General features: G+C 43.1%; 1 protein-coding gene across 1 annotated transcript in view; it reads left to right on the top strand.

Moving 5' to 3' along the window:
- The window catches only part of CYP21A2 (cytochrome P450 family 21 subfamily A member 2), a 46,696-nt gene that overhangs the window by 20,328 nt on the left and 10,005 nt on the right, over positions 1 to 16,363 (top strand). Inside the window, exons 2-7 of the mRNA XM_069242346.1 lie at positions 2,318 to 2,407; positions 4,973 to 5,127; positions 7,065 to 7,160; positions 7,329 to 7,439; positions 12,067 to 12,153; positions 14,644 to 14,850. Coding sequence (XP_069098447.1) covers positions 2,318 to 2,407; positions 4,973 to 5,127; positions 7,065 to 7,160; positions 7,329 to 7,439; positions 12,067 to 12,153; positions 14,644 to 14,850 — 746 coding nt within the window. The remainder of the gene's footprint in view (positions 1 to 2,317; positions 2,408 to 4,972; positions 5,128 to 7,064; positions 7,161 to 7,328; positions 7,440 to 12,066; positions 12,154 to 14,643; positions 14,851 to 16,363) is intronic.

The following is a 16,363-nucleotide window of genomic DNA, read 5'->3' as shown; positions in this document are numbered from 1 at the left end:
AGTATTGTGTGACTTTATTTTGTTGTCTGGTGCATCTAAGTACTTTGCACTGGTTCCCTTGTTTAAGCCTTGGTGCTCGAAGCCACAGCTAGCCAGGGTTGAGTGGAAAGGTTTTACAAACGAGCCTGACTGCACCCAAGACAGTTTTGTGTGTGTAAGGATGCACAAGCATACAATAATACACCACTACCATACAATATAATACACCACTACCCTCATCGTAGAGCATTGGGATAGTGAATGTTTGCAAGGATCATGGATTGGTCCGTGAGATGGAAGCAGGAATGCTGGAGGAAAAGTGATCAATTGAGAAATAATTTACAGCGTGTATTATGAAACTCCTTGCTCATCACAGGAGTACTACACACCATGCAGTAACACCTTTTAAGTGTACCTATTAGAAAACAAATACAAAAAATCCTTGTAGTCCCAGATCCCTAACATAGTTAAATACTGTTTAAGACAATAGAGAGTTGTACACAATATGTCTAATCCAGGACAGAAAGGCAGTCCCCAGGCCCTCTAATTTTCTTCTACAAATTATGAAAAGCGTCCACCCACTGATCCCAGACTCCCAAGTGCCGTTCATCACTTCCTTGAATATTTCCTCCATTTTGATCACTGCGAACAGGGCCAGCTTTGTGGTTGGGGGGGGGGGGGGGGGGGTGATGACTGGTGCATCCGCACTGGGTGGTGACTGGTGCAGCCGCACTGGGTGCTGACCTAGAGGGGGGCGTTGACCTCAGAGTGAGAGGCGCTGTTTAACAATACCTTACAATTTAAAAGCACCTGAGGCAGTTCCATGTGCGTTCAGCTGTCAGTTTTGACTCGCCATAAAGTAGAGCAGAGGGTTAATATGCCTGCTGCTAAGAACAGATCTGTCCTTTATGTGGATAGCTGAGGGGATTAGTAAAGCCAGCCTCTACTAGAGATTTAAAAAAATGAAATGTCTGTGCGAGAGGGGCTATGGAGAGATGAGGGGCACTTTTGCCAGGTGGTAGTGCAGGAATCAGGGGGGGCTTGGGAGATACGGTGGGGGCGCCAAAAACATCATTGCACAGGGCACCACCAGTGTGAAGCTGTCCCTGACTGTGAAAGGCTGGCGTTCGCGACTCTCAAAGGCACCTATGGTCTTTAACAATGTATTTAAACATGGCTCCTGGCCTGGCTGGTGGTGCCATCATTGAATCACGCGGTCTTCAAAGGGCTACTGCGCAGTCTCTAGGGCAGAAGCTCTTCACGTATGTTACTGGGGATTTGTAAAGGGCACAGCTCATCCATTATCTGCACTGTTACACTTTCTGCTGACTTTTTATATAGAGCCTCGTTACTAACTTCTAAGTCACTGGCTTTTAAGTTTAAAAAAGAAATGCATCCTACAGGGAAAAAGGAGAAACACTGCAGCTCTATCCTCTAGTCTCATCTAGTTCTTTAATAAGCAAGTAGGGTTTCTTTAAAGTCTATAAATTAATATTTGCTAGGGCATTATAGGGCCAGATGTGCAAAATTCCTATTTTGCATTTCCTAAATAGCGGATCCTAAGAAATCGCTATAAAAAATGTAAAATGGAATGTACAAAAATAAAGATTTCCTAATAGTGATTCTTACACAGTAGGAGTTGCTATTAAGAAATCACTACTTAGGAAATGTTACACCATTCGTTCCTATGGCTCTAAAGGCCCCAGGGATGAATGGTTTTGCATTTCCCAATTTGAGATTTCCTAATAGGAAATTGCAAAACCGAGGGTGCCTATGGCCCCCTTGATGCACCCCAAAAATAAGTTGTGCGGATGTAAAGTGCACAAATGGCCTAGAGGCATGTGCGCGCTACATGGCACCTGCAAAATGCATTTTGGGTTTCATTTTTTAAAATTGCACATGGTTACCATCCGATGGTAATGGCATTTCCTAAGTGGCCATTTCACACTTAGAAAGTGCTTTGTACATGTGCTTAGGAAATCGGGAATCCCTATTTGCGATTTCCTATTTAGGGAATCGCCAAATCCGACTTCTACTGGATATAAATCGCATTTTACGATTCCCTAACTGCCTTTGTACATATGGAAAGACCATTTAGTATTTCTTAACGGACCGAAATTGCGATTCGGTGTGTTAAGAAATGCTAAATCCTTTCGTACATCTGGCCCCATACTCCATATCCCCCCCCTGTGAGAGCGGTGAGTGCAGTGACTTGTGTGGTGCACGGAGCCTAGTGCAGAGGTGGAGCCGCTTGTGATGAGAGTGTTTTAGAAACCAAAATCCTGTAACACACCTTTATAAGTGAAATGTGATTTTTTTTCTTCTTCTTTTGACTTAGATATCGTGGTGCTGAACAATATTGAGGTAATTCGCGAGGCACTAATGAAAAAATGGTCCGATTTCGCTGGCAGGCCGCAGAGCTACACAGGTATTTATATTTATTTATTTTATTTATAAAGTTTTATATAGCGCAAACATGACCCCAGAGCAGTGGTTCCCAACCTGTGGTCCGGGGACCCATGGAGGTCCGCGAAGCCTCCTCAGGGGGTCCGCGACTGCTCAGAAAATACACTAAAATTAACAGATTAGTTCCCCAGCTTTCAGTAATGGCTTAGTAGGGGGTCCTCGGATTCCAATAATGATTCAGTGGGGGTCCCCGGGTTCCAGTAATGATAAAGTGGGGTCCACAGATGTGAAAAGGTTGGGAACCACTGCCCTAGAGGGTATCCGAGCGCTTTACAAGCGTCAAGTAGAGGCAACAGGTAGATTATACAGCTAACATATCCGTGAACATTACAAGGTGTAGCAGAAGGTGGAAGGACAATGGTTAGTAACAAAGGGTCAAAGCAAGAGAAGGGCATGGAATGGTGCAGAAAGGATGCTACACGTGGAAAAGAGAGCCAGGGTGCATGCGGGTTTATGTAGGAGTCGAATAAGAGGTATAAATTGGAGCAAGGATTTCAGAGGACTGTAGCTCCTTGATGGCCATACATCAGAGTCATTTTTGTTTTATGCTGGATTAATGCAATATAGTGGGAGGAAGCTTGTTGAATTTCATGCAATCTTGAGCAAGTCAAAGTAGGAAACAGTCAAGTACTTGTGTTTTATTGGTAATCATGCAGTGGCTGGGTGAGAGGAAAAGCTCCCCGCAGGTCGGATTGTTTGAGTTCCTGCATAAGATCTTAACACGTTGGCCAGAGCTTGTGAGTGTGAACAGAGCAAGCTTTATTCCTATTGTTGCTCCCAATTTTTAGAAGATGGGATTCCTTGATGATCAGGTTGGGAATAGCCAGACAGCTATTAGTCTTAACCATTCTTGTAAATTCCACATGGTGGTCACTGCCTCTTATTTCTGCTGGGAGAAAATTATGGAATCAGGCAGCCTGTACAGACAAAAAGTGCTGCAGATCCTTAACATGTCTCCAGCCTTCAGGGAGAGCACTGGTGCACAAGCGTCTGTCCTTAGTCAACACCTGTCTATGGTTATGCCATGGGTGTCGGCTGGTGGGGCAAGAGGGGACACTTGCCCCATCTGCAGATTTAGGTACAGCCTGGTGTGCAGGCCCACAGTACAGAGAACACTACGCCTGCCATGGTATGCTGCCTGCACTAGTATGGCCCCCCCTCCTCGAAAGAAATTCTGCGGACACCCATGGGTGATACAAGAGAATATTCTTTTGAGTTTTACACTTCTAGCTGGATCTGGCCAGTACTCATCCTGCTTTGTGTGCACTGGAGAGACAACATGGCAAATCAAGGCCCAGGCTTCTACAAACAAATAAATACTTTCCTTGGAGACTGTTTCTTTCTGGCCAATCTAGAAGAGCATATTTGAGGCAGGAAAGATGGCTGTACTTTTGTACTAGAACCAGCTGCCACCAAGGCGTGTCCCTCCACAGCCTGGACTATGAGTGAGGGACACAGTAGGTTACTCAGCAGGCAGCAGAGTTTTATGGACTACTAATGACTGTCAACAAATCATGAACTCATATATTGTAAAGTCTTCTAAAGGAAACATGATCAGTGCAGCCAGAAGAAATGGCAGTGGGATCCTTCTTCATCTCCTGGAATTTGTGAAATCCTGATTGTAAGGAGTACACCACACCGGGAGATGATCCTCAATCTTCTAGATTTTGTCCAGAGAACGCAAGAGAGGTGTTCACTAGAGATCCTGAAGGTAAATTCACAGGGACTGGTTATAGATTGCAACTTTGTAGGAGAGGCTGCCTGGGCCTTGAGAGTACCTCGAGATTTCAGTGGAAGGTGCAGTCAGTATGAGAGAGTTTCCCCAACTGGTCATATATTTACACATATATTAAATTAGTCAAGAGTTATTCATTTTGTAAGGTGTATGTTTAACGAGCCTAATAAAAACCACTTAATAAACTTTGGCATCAGTCTGAATAGAAGAGCATCACTGCAGTGCCCACAGCAATAGGCATTGAGAGAAGATGCACTCTTTGAATGAAGAGTGGAATACGTAAAGCATAGGTTCTTGCTTGATCCATGACCCACTCTTGGAATACCATTACAATAATTTCTCCCTAGTACCCATAGAGCCATTCACTCAAACTAAAAAGTAGACTTAGATGCCGCCAAAATAGGATTAACCAAACTAAGGAGATAAGCGCTGTAGTTATATAAATGACCTTTGATTGGAAGTAGGAAGAGGTACTTGTAAATACCAGGCGCTGATCTCAGAATTCAGCTTAAAGGGTACGACACTGCATCAGTTGGGCAAAGTATGTACGTTTTTAATAAAGGGTAATGTGTTCCTTCCTGGGCCTTCCATGCAGTTATCTCTTCAGAGAAGTGTATGAGAATGGTTGGTAACCAAGGCTTGTGAAGGGATGAATCCATGACAAATGCCATAACTTCCCTCTTGGGTGATTCACCAGCCTCTATCAGCCCCCTGACTAATGGCGGTGTATGAGTAGTTGTTGACTGTTGTGTAGGGGAGCTAAATGCTTGCATGTGATCTGTGCTTCCACAGCTGACTTGATTTCATTTGGCGGGAAGGACCTGTCATTGGGTGATTACACCGCAGCCTGGAAGATTCAACGGCGGCTGGCACATTCCTCCCTGCAGCGCTGTCAACGTATCAGCCTTGAGGCGCTCATCATCCAGGGTGCCCAGGACCTCTGCCAGGTGAGAAGGTGCTGGAGTGCAGGACTCACACACACACACTTGTCCAAGAGATGCTGCTATTAATGTACATCAACAGAAAGTTATCCTTCTTCTGAAGGGTCTCCCAGTCAGCCATTAGAGCCCAGTGCCAATTCCATTCCAAGATGCACGGCCAACCATATTTGACCAGGCTTGCAGCACTTACTCCCTCACATTTGCAGTCCCTCATTGAAGGAACCCATTCCTTCCCTGGTGGAGCCCCTGTGAACAGTCAAACACTGGGACCTCTTCTGTTGCACAACACTGACTCACCACATTCTTGGTCTGTCCTCTTGTTCTCCATGTTTACTCACCTCTTAGTGTGTCTGCTTATGTATTTAATTATGTAATAACACTACTATATGGCTCATGGAGTTGGGAGGATTTGTATTCCAGCTCAGCGTGGACTCTAACAGGTAATCAGCAGCTGGCTCAATGCCCCTTGGCAGGGCACTCTTCTATCTTCACTTTGCGTGTCAGGAGATCAAGCGTGGGTACACAAGTCTAATGAAGGAGGCTCCACCTACGGTCTCAGACCAAAACAGCAGAGCTTGCATTTGGAAAAGAACTGCATGTGCTGCGATTGGCTTTTTTTTTTATCGGGCAATCGGTTCAATGGAAAACATGCTTCACCTTTCAAGGGGCGGTTGAGGGTGTATGGGGCGCTCTCAGGGACATCTTCAAGGATGCCACAACATTGTGGTGGACAATCAATGCTCCTCCTAACTACTCCATAATCTCTGAGCCCATGAATATGGGACAGATGCCCCAGCGGGAGTCAGACGAGGAAATAAACATTGAAACTGAGGAGAAGCCTGACCTACACTTTGTGCAAGTGCAGCCGCGGATTATATCTGTTCCAAACTGTGATGAGAGTCCAGTCCTACTGAAATTTTGCAGCTGGGACCAATTTGTCACGTCCAGCACGTAAACCCAGAATGCATTGGAATTGATTGGTGACCTGGTATATGAGGAGGAATGGTATTTTAAAATTAGATTTGATATCCTCATAAATAGACAAGTAAAAGAAGTGAAGAAGTCTGAGGATTAAGGGACTCCCATCGTACTAGTCCTGAAGAAGACCCATCGTGGAGCTGGGATTTCACCCAAGATATGGAGGGGTCGAAACGTCGACGGATATATCATAGTCTGGATTGGTTTCTGCGTAGTATCTTTGGAGGATTGAAGCAATTGATTTAGACCCTCTGAGGATTTGGAATGGATTTAATGCAGCAAACAGAAAAGAACCAAACAGAAAAGAAACTGTTTTTAATGTTTTTTGTATAGGTTTTTGATCCATTGGAATATGTATTATTCTTCTTTCTATCTATCACGAGCACTTTTTCTCACACTACCTGTCCTTTGGTGTGTTGTTTTGTCAGATGGGCTGTCCATATAGGATGAATATATTAAATTGATATTTATGTATAAGTAAATAAATGAATATTATATTTGTATGAATAAATAGTTTGTTTGTTTTCACCTATGTTGTTTTATGATATATAAACATTTTGCTTTCCCCGTTAGGGCTTTGTTGTATGTAATGATTATCTTCTACCCAGCCCGATCGGGTTTTTGGGTTACCCTCTGTGGTTTACTAGCACACTGATTTAGAGTTCGGCAGATAGGTTGCTCAGTCACAAAGGGACGGCTCTCCCATCTTCCCTATTAGAAGTACATTATACCCAATGGCACTTGTAATGAAGTTGTATTTGAGTAAATGTACCTCAACCACCCTGTTTACCATCCATTTTCTCCATCCCAATGTTTCTCTCTTCACGCAGTGTGGCCCGTCAATTTCTGATACAGCACCTCTGTTCTCACCACAACAGGCACCTTATGTTTCATCCTTAATTAAACCTGTTCGAAGCTTGAACCCCAGCATGCTCATCTTTTCTCACATGCCTTCTTGTCCCTAGGAGTTCCGGAGCTATGGCGGGACCCCTGTAGACTTGGCCGAAGACTTCTCAATGCACACCTGCAAAATCATCGCATCCCTGGCCTTCGGCACCACAGTGAGTTGGATCGGGTATCTGGTGGGCTAAAAAATAGCTTATTGGATTATTGTGTTTGATGCATAAATTTATTTATGAACATCAAACCATTGGTTTGGATCCCAGTGGAGCCGGTAAGAGGGAAGGATGGAAGGTTATGAAACTGATGACTTTTTTCCTTTTTTTCAGTTTGAGAAACATGACCCCAAGTTCCAAGAGATACATAAGTGTATTTCAGACCTGGTCAGCCTGTGGGGCTCTCCCTCCATCTTCGCCCTAGACTTCTTCCCCCTCTTAAGGGTAAGTCTGATTTCTTGGGGAAAGCAACCAGTTGGCTGGAGTTAAGTGAAAATCATTATGTTCAGAGGGTGTCCTGGTTTCTGTACAGTAACTTTCTTTTTATTTTAATCCTTTGCGCTTCTGTTATTATTGTGACTGCGCCTCCATTTGACTTGCTCGTCTACAGTTAACCTTTTTTTATTCTACATTAGTTCATTCGCCTCCATTAGTCTCAGTTCCATTCCCTTGGCCCCCTTTATTCCTCGTTCTTCTTTGTAGACCTTTGTTCTCCTCCATTGGAGTTCGTTTTCCTCTATTTTTCTGCTGATCTTTTCTTCTTGTTAGTTTGTATTGTTCTCTGTTCACCTTCTTTCTGCTTCATTAGACTTCTTTCTTCTCAGTTAAACTTCTTCATTCTTCATTGGTATTTGTAGTCCTCTATTCATCCTCATTTTGCTCTTCGAGGTTTCTTCATCCTCCCCTACTCTTCATTATCCCATCTAGTCTTTGTTCCCCCACATTAGTCTCTGTTCTCCTCCATTGATCTTTGTTCTGTTCCGCTGGTCTTCAGTCTCTTTGGTGAAACTTCATTGTCTTCCATCAGTGTTCTAACTCCTGTAGTAGCCTTTGTTCCCCATAAGCATTTGCTATCCTCTGGTAGTCTCCTCTGCTTGCCTTTGATCTCCTCTGTTGATCTTCATTCTCCTCCGTGACCCTACCTTATTTGTTCTTGCTGCTCCTCCGTTAGCCTTCATTGAGCTTAGGGTTCATTTTCCTTCATCCATTTTCACTCTCCTCCATAAGTGTCTCAGTTTGTCCTATAGACTTCATTCTCTATAAAACTTTGCTCTAATTCATTTATCTTATTTCTTTTCCATTAGTCTTCATTTGCCTCTGTTGTGTGCTGTTCTTTTCCATTAATATTCATTCTTCATGAAGCTTTTTTTCCTTGCTAGCTTCTTTTCTCTCTTAATTCTACCTTTAGTCTTCGCTCTTCCATAAACCTTCTGTCATCTGTGACTCTTTGTTCTCTTTTTGTTCTCCTGTTAGTCTTTCTTCCAATTCATTTCATTTAATGGTATCCCACTCCGTGTACTCTAACTATAAACATGGCAAATAATCAACAAGCACTTGCTCACCTGATAAGCCCACAATGAAAATGCAAAACGGTGCACCACTGACATTAAAGTCACTTGCCCGATGTAGGGTGACTTGCAGACGTTCAACACCCACATATGGGATTCCAAAACATGAGCCATGTCACCCAGGGCCATAGTACTACATATTAAACTGCCAGACCAAACCAATTTTCAATTTAAGGGCCCAAATCTGACCTTACTTAAGTCACCTGTACCAGTGTTTTTTCAGGGGCACCACAGTTGCCTAAGATGTATATTTAAAACATGTGAGTTATGCTTCCTACTTGTTGAGAGAGGTAGACTTTCAGCCATAGATGCTCTTGCACTTTATACCTATTTGTTCAGGGTTTCAAAGAGCTCATGGTTGCAGTTTTTTGTATTTGTTGCACACAACCAGGCCCTAGGGAGAGGGTATGTAGATGAATTAATGAATGACACAACTTATGGGGTACACAGCTGGTCAGAGAGTGTCCCAGCACTAAGATATGTAACCAGGTTGGAGAAAATAAAGTTAGTTGCTGAATAGCTAAGTTTTTAATAGTTTACAAAAGGCAGTCCAATGGGGAGGAGAAAAGTTCCCTTTAGATATCCTAGCTCTTTCTACCAAGAGAAGCAATGGTGGGGCTGCCTGTCAGGAGGGAAATGCATGAGGTAAGTTTTAGAAGCTTCACTGCCCAGTGATGAGTTACTCCTATAACTTGGGTCTTCCTAAGACCCCAACTCACAAGGAGTATGGGAAACAAGAAGATGGATGTGCTTGGCTGTTGACCACTGTCAGTGGGGAAACAGTGGAAAAGACCTGTTCCTGTCTTATATCTCTTAGTTCGCACTATGGTCTCTTCTAAGAGCTGGGGGCACCAGACCTTTACTCGCCTCTAGAAACAATAAGTAGCGGACTTGCTTCAGGTCTTTGGGCTAGTCTGGCTGAGCTAGCTCCTACAAGAGTTTTCTTTTCAACTGGCTGCTAGGCATGTGTCCCACTGGGAAGAGGGTGTTTCACAATGGTGAACTAGAGAGGTGCTGGTACAAAGGCGAATCAATTGCTATCCAACGGAAAGTTGAAAAGTGTTATTAGCATTGGAGACACCCTCACACCTTCTGCAAGTAGAGGAAATATGCACAACAGAGGAGCCAGAAGCTGCCTTACCAGGATGAGGTCAATGACCTTGTAGGTAAATTCATAGAAGCAGGTATGCACCAGCCAAGAAGGTAACTGATTCTGTACTGTCCTCCTTGCCCGTGTGCCCAGGTAAAAACTAATATGCTAGCTCCTACTGGGCACAGTGTAATAGGTGAAACACAACAGCACTCCCGCTCTACCAGAGAGCCAGGCAAGCCTATCACTGGGGTAAGCTGACCTCAGCATTTGAAATGGGGATAAAGTTGTATGAATTGAAATTATTCTAACAAGTTTGGAGACAGAGAAAATCCTTGTTGGGTTGGGAACCTTTGAAATTTAAGGATCATTGTTACTCAGGCACTATAGGTGCTAACCACACAGAGCCATTAGTGCAGAGTCCTTTGTGGTTCTCACCTGATGCTAAAAGGATTGGGGATGACTACAACCTCAACATGGAATTTGAAGTCCAGCATGGATGGCTCAATAGCATAATTCAAAATTGCAGTCCAGCCTTCTGGGCTTGTTGGCACGGGGACCGTCTGGGTACTAGACCCTGGTGCACCCTTGATGAGTCAAAGGAGATCCAAAATGAGAACTGAGCACATACTTCTCGCCCTTGATCCAAAACCCTTGCTCAAAACCACACTGTCAGATGTACAGGGTTTACAGAGGTAGTTAAGGGAAACTGGAGTTCTCTCTTTAGAAGTGTGTTCACCAAGCATAGTGGCTATTTCCACCTCACTCTATACTAGGCTGCTGTCGATCATCTCTGTTCAGGCTGATGGATGGCTGTAGGTCTGTGGCATCATCAAGATCTCTGAGTAAATCAGATATTGCTTGGTATGGGCTTCAAGTACACCATCTTCTAGCAGGCAGGGCAGCTGGAGAAAATTCTTATGGTTGATAAATGCCAAGTGAAGAGGAGCATCCTGTCACTCTGGACATCCATGACACACTGCAAGTCTTTACAGACCAGATATATAAATCTGTAAATAATTCCAGCCATTTAAAAAAGAGCCCTCTGTTTGATGGGGAGCCATTTAGGCAGGAGCGATATGCCCATGTCTATGCAATTTGCAGATTATTCTCACTGCAGTATTTTGAATGAATTGTAAGTTGTGTAAAGAACTTGCAGAGAGACCCAAATGCAGGGAATGTGCATAGTCCAAGCAGTACACAATTTCCGCTGCAATTGCCACCACATTCAAAGCATTGGATAACAGAAGCAAAGCAACCTTCCTAATTGATTTCAGTACACCAAAGCACGTTACTGTGATTGCCTTGGTCTGGAGGATCATGGACAGTTGATTGTCTACCACAACACCCAGGCTCCTAGTAGAGGCCACTCGAAGAGGAGGGCCACATAGCACAGAGGACCAGTACGTGTTGGCTCAGAGGTCCATCCTGTGATTGAGAATAAATGATTGAGAATAACCAGCTCAGTAGTATCTGTGTTTAGCTTCAGGGAATTAGTGTCCATCCAGTTCCAAATGAACTTCAGGATAGACAAAGTTTTGGTGGGATTGGGCAGTACTCCCAAGCCAGAAGATGAGCTGAGAGTCATCAGCATAGATGTAGAATCTATAACTATGACTAGCCAGGGTTAAGAGCATTGGGCAGATGTAAACACTAAACAGTAAAGGAGTTAATGCTGAGCCCTGGAGGACTCCACAGATGACATGGGTCTGAGAAGAAAAACTGGGCAAAGCTGCACTTACTGTGTGCAGCCTCCTAGGAATAAGGATATCCAACTTAGAGTTTGAGGTGATAGACCTTCAGACAATTCAGGAGAATAACGTGGTTGACAGTATTGAAGGCGGACAGTAGATGTAGGAGAACTACCATGCACACATGTCCCAAATCCAACTCCCATCGTAACTCATCAAGGACAGAAAGCATCACTGCTTCTGTATTGGGGGATGGACAAAACATGCCTTTAACGGATGAAGAAAGTTAGATGAATAAGGGAGCCTGCATAGCTCCTAAGTAAAACAATCTTCTAAAATGTTGGCTACATAGGGAAGAAGTGGTATTTGTTTCCTTTTCCTATGTCATTTCTATTCTGTTTATTATGCTGTGTTCTGTCTTCTAGCCTTCTTCCCTTCTAAATTGTCATAGCTTCTCACTCTAGCATCAAGGCTGATTACACAAGAACATGCCAAAGAGATAATTTAGTATTGACTTATAAACCCTACATTTAGTAGTGCTGTTCCACTGTTAGGCTCAATTGATTGTATCTGTGTCTGCCAATGCTGCTGCATTCAATGGCATTAATTAACATCATTTTCTAATGGTATTGTAATGTGAGCTCTGTAATTACTCTTTCACTGTAACACATAGATACACAAAACAACTTCTTGAATCTGTCCTCTTGATTTCCCCCATGTAGAGCTTGCCCAATGCTGTGCTGGACAGACTGTTGACAGTGGTAAAGAGGCGGGATGCTTTTGTGAAGGAGCAACTTGAAGAGCACAAGGTTAGTGGATGGAGGCACTGAGTGTTTGCGGTGGACTGCTTCAGGAAAGGCACTGGAGTTCCCTAACATGGTGGTAACAGTGAGGTTGTAGCTTTGGAATCATGGCCATTTTGACTTCTACAGGTAGATTACAGCAAGTGTTCCCGGTGAATACCTTAATCATCCTCCTCCCCATACTTCCCTCCAGTGTAAACAGCTCAATGGTCATATCCGTATGGGAGTTATGGTTGAAATAATCTACTGTTGTGATCCCTTGTTTCTGAACTGTCTCCTGTATAGCTTTATATTTCTGGTGGAGAGGTTTTCAGAACTGGAGAACATACTCCAGATGTGGGCTCCAGACCTGGGCACAGTACCTGACATACAGACTGCTTTAGAACTTGACACATAATTCAAACTTTCCAAATATTGTATCCATAACTGGGTACATTATCCTAGACAAAATGGAGCCACATGCAGCTGGAATCTGTAACATGTCTATAAACCCATGTGCCAGAAACTGGATCAAATAGAAGCTATGTGGAACTGGTCGACTGAAATGTGCCATGGTGCCACCTGAGTAAGTTGAAAGGTAATGCCACATTCAGTTTCCAGGCCATTTGCTAGGGTAGCCTTCATTAGTAAGTTATGATATTCTGCCCCCCATAAAGTGAGCCTAAGTCACAAACTTAATTTTGTAGCATCTAAAGTGGTAATACTGTAGTACCACTTACTAGCTACAAAATGCAATTTACTAATCTACGGGTGTAAATCTCCATCTCCCCCTCTTTAACCTTTTCTACCCGGAGGGCTCCACACAAGTTTACCACTTAGTAGTACATGTGGAGGAAAAAGTCAGAGTTGGGTCAAAATTAGAAATAGTTACAACAAATTGGGAGGAGATAAGAGAGGCATAAAGAGGGGTGTAGGGAAAAGTGGAAGGGGGTCTTTAGGGAGAAAAATGCTAATACAAACACCAACCCACAATAGAATGAGACCATACCTATTCACAAACTACACTCATCACAGCTCAGAAGGCCACAAAACAGTTGTAAATGTACATCAGCCCATCCTTGGAGTACATCCAGCACCACACATGGCCATGGCCAGTCACATGTACTGTAATGCACTCCTGTAGACAATAATGGAGGAAGGGACTTAAAATAGCACTTCATAGGAAATAATGTTAAATCAATTACTTTATTTGGACTTTTAATATATATATATATATGTATATATATATTTAGATATATATCCTTTCACACAGCTCCAGCATTCTCTGCTCGACACTCACAAGGGTTTCTAGTTTCGTCAGGCGCAGTGATCAGCCACTATCATACACTCCTTGTCATCAAAGTATCCAGAACAAACCAAATGCGCACTTGGGCTGTCAAGTTCTTGTGTGTGTTTATGCCATCATTAGCAGATGGTGGACAGTCCTGAGTGCACATTTGGTTTGTTCCGGATACTTTGATGCCCAGGAGTGTCTATATGTATTTATAAATTATATAAATATAGTTTAATTATTTGCATATTGAATATGTATTTAAATTGAGGAGTTAATCTGTTGTAACAGTTTATTTTATTTGTTCTAGTTTATTAATAATTTTAAAATAATTAAGAACATTATTTAAAAAAATTTTTTTTTAGTATTTTTTTTAAATTAAAACATCTGCAACACTTTTCCCTATACTTTGCCATAGGGAGATCTCCGTCCATAGGTGGAGATCTCTAGCTCGATGGTGGAGATCTCCTCCCCTGTGCGCTAATCGCTGCCTATGTGTGAAAAGTTACCGGTAGTATCTTTGCACTTGTAAATTTAGTCATAGATGATTAGATGACACCACCGCCTGCTTTAATGGGGTGAAGGTATGTAAGTCTACACTCAGAAATGGTAAATAGCAAAAAAGTGTAGAGTTACACATAGCTGTAAGTGTAGATTTACCTTTGTGAATAGGGCCCAGTGACTTTAGTTCTTGTGAACTGTTCTTCACGTTTCTCCCATCCTCAACCTATACCCCGATTGCCATTGATCCTCAGGAGTTGCTATCATGGCCCCGGTGGTTTCCAAGAACCCATAAATCCAATCTCTTGATATCCTTGGTGGGGATATGAGCACTTTGGGCACTTACCTTTCTGAAAGGGGCTTGCCAGAAACTGATTACCTGGAATTTTGTATAACAGTAACTGACATTCCCTGTTATATCTCCACTCTCTGTCGTTTATCTATGTCTGTAAGATGTTGAATCTACTTGTAATTTTGAGACTTGTATGATTATTTCAATGTATTTCCTGTGATTTTGTCAGGTGCTGGCTCTCTTATGTCATTTCCTGTGACATAATGAGGAGGTTAACTGGTGTGTGACATCACATCCTGTGCTGCTAAATGCTTTCTGATGTCACTTCTGCCACACCTGTGATTTTGACAAAATGACCCTAGTGTGACCATCCAATCCCTTCCTCAAGTTCCCCTCTCATTTGTACAGTGACCCCAATTTCCTTCATTTTCAGAGAACCTTCCAGGCCCAGGAGATTCGGGACATTACAGACAACATGATCCTGTTCTTGAAGGAGCGTGGCGGGGAGGGCCTGCAGAGCTTAGGTGACTTTGACGAACAGCACATCCACATGGCCATCGCTGACCTGTTCATTGGGGGCACCGAGACCACGGCCTCTACACTCACCTGGACAGTGGCCTTCCTCATTCACCACCCGCAGGTATGTACTGGGGTGGCCAGCTTCTGGCCGTCCTTCAATACTTAGCCTTACTTGTTTTTTCTCCATTCTTCTCTTGGGTTAAATACTCTGATGTTTCCTTCAAAGGAGGGGGCCTGAACAGTTGCCCCAGCTGCTGTCCAATAGTTATAGATTTGTGTGTTGGCCCTTCCATAGAAAGACTAGACTTACCACTGTGTACTTATGGTTCAGCCACACATTCCATTGAAAAGGCATTTTTGAACTTGCCTATAACTTTTGACCCATAATGACAGAAATGCCCAATCACTAGCTTGGCCAGCTAAGGTCAGGCATGCCAATATTTGTGCAGATACATGCAGGCGAAAAGTTATGCGAGGGTAAAAAATAGGTTATTTCCCATTTTACCTCCCACATGAAATTTCGCTTTATCCCACAGCCCAAATCGCTGGTCAGATTTACACAAAACTTGGTATGATGGTAGAATTTTACTCACGCCATGAGTTTGATGGTTTGGTGTAAATCCATAGTGGTTTTCAATATACTAGCCTTTAAAAAACATGCTGAGTGGGGCTTAAAGTATTAACACTTTTTTTTGTATCTCTGACTGTTTCACTCGAGAGTCATGACTTGGGATCATACTTTTGAAGAATTGTGATTGGCCAGATAGGGGTTCTGAATTAGTTTTTTTACCATCTTGGAACTCGAATCAGCAGTAACTTGAGATATTCACTCTGAGGAAAAATATTTTGTACAGCCATAGGGGGACTCCCTCATAGCTGCCTGATGCCAAGGGAGGGCTAAAGGGTACCCAGAGGCGTAGAATACTCAGGTCCCACACCAGGAAAGAACACCTAAAATTGTTGCATGACTTTCAAGTCACAAAAGATTAGAGAGTCACACAAGTGGCCCTTTCAGATGCCGAAATCAGCTGCCATTGTTTTTGAATCTCAAATCACTTCTCTTCAAAGTTGTATGGCTCTCAGATCTACTTTGAGAGTTTTCTGCCGACAAACATCAAAGGCAAATTCTGTAATAGGTGTCAGACCACAAGCAAAAACGAAGCCCTTGTGCCCAACCTCTCTTGCACATGCCTAAAGGGAGTGCACTTTGGGAGTAGGCTTTAAGAAGGGGATTGGCTCTTTTTTACTTCTTGAGAGGATTTTATTTTGGCCAGCATCTTCTAGTAAATCAGGATATCTGCATTGTTCAGATAACCATTTTCTGGCAAAATTCTATTCTTTTGATATCCTTAGGCAAGACCCTTCACATCATACTCTGAACTATTCTCTAAAAATGGCCTGCCACCCTTAACTTACATTTAAGTCTTCTCTTCTTTCCCCACCACAGCTAGTGTGCATGTCGTATGTATTACGTCAGATGTGACACATTTTTAGGCAGTGTGGACTTCTGTATGTTGCAATGATGCCTTCTGACACTCATGGGTCCAACGTCTTTATACATTCACAGCTCAACTGACCGCTGTCCTGATGAAGTCCAGTGAAGTTAGTTTCTCCATGGTTGAAACGTACTCTCA

This window comes from Pleurodeles waltl, chromosome 6 (assembly GCF_031143425.1).
Source record: "Pleurodeles waltl isolate 20211129_DDA chromosome 6, aPleWal1.hap1.20221129, whole genome shotgun sequence".
Classification (NCBI taxonomy): Eukaryota; Metazoa; Chordata; class Amphibia; order Caudata; family Salamandridae; genus Pleurodeles; species Pleurodeles waltl.
The sequence above is the reverse complement of the archived record's forward strand: the minus strand, read 5'-3'. Positions and strand labels throughout refer to the sequence as shown.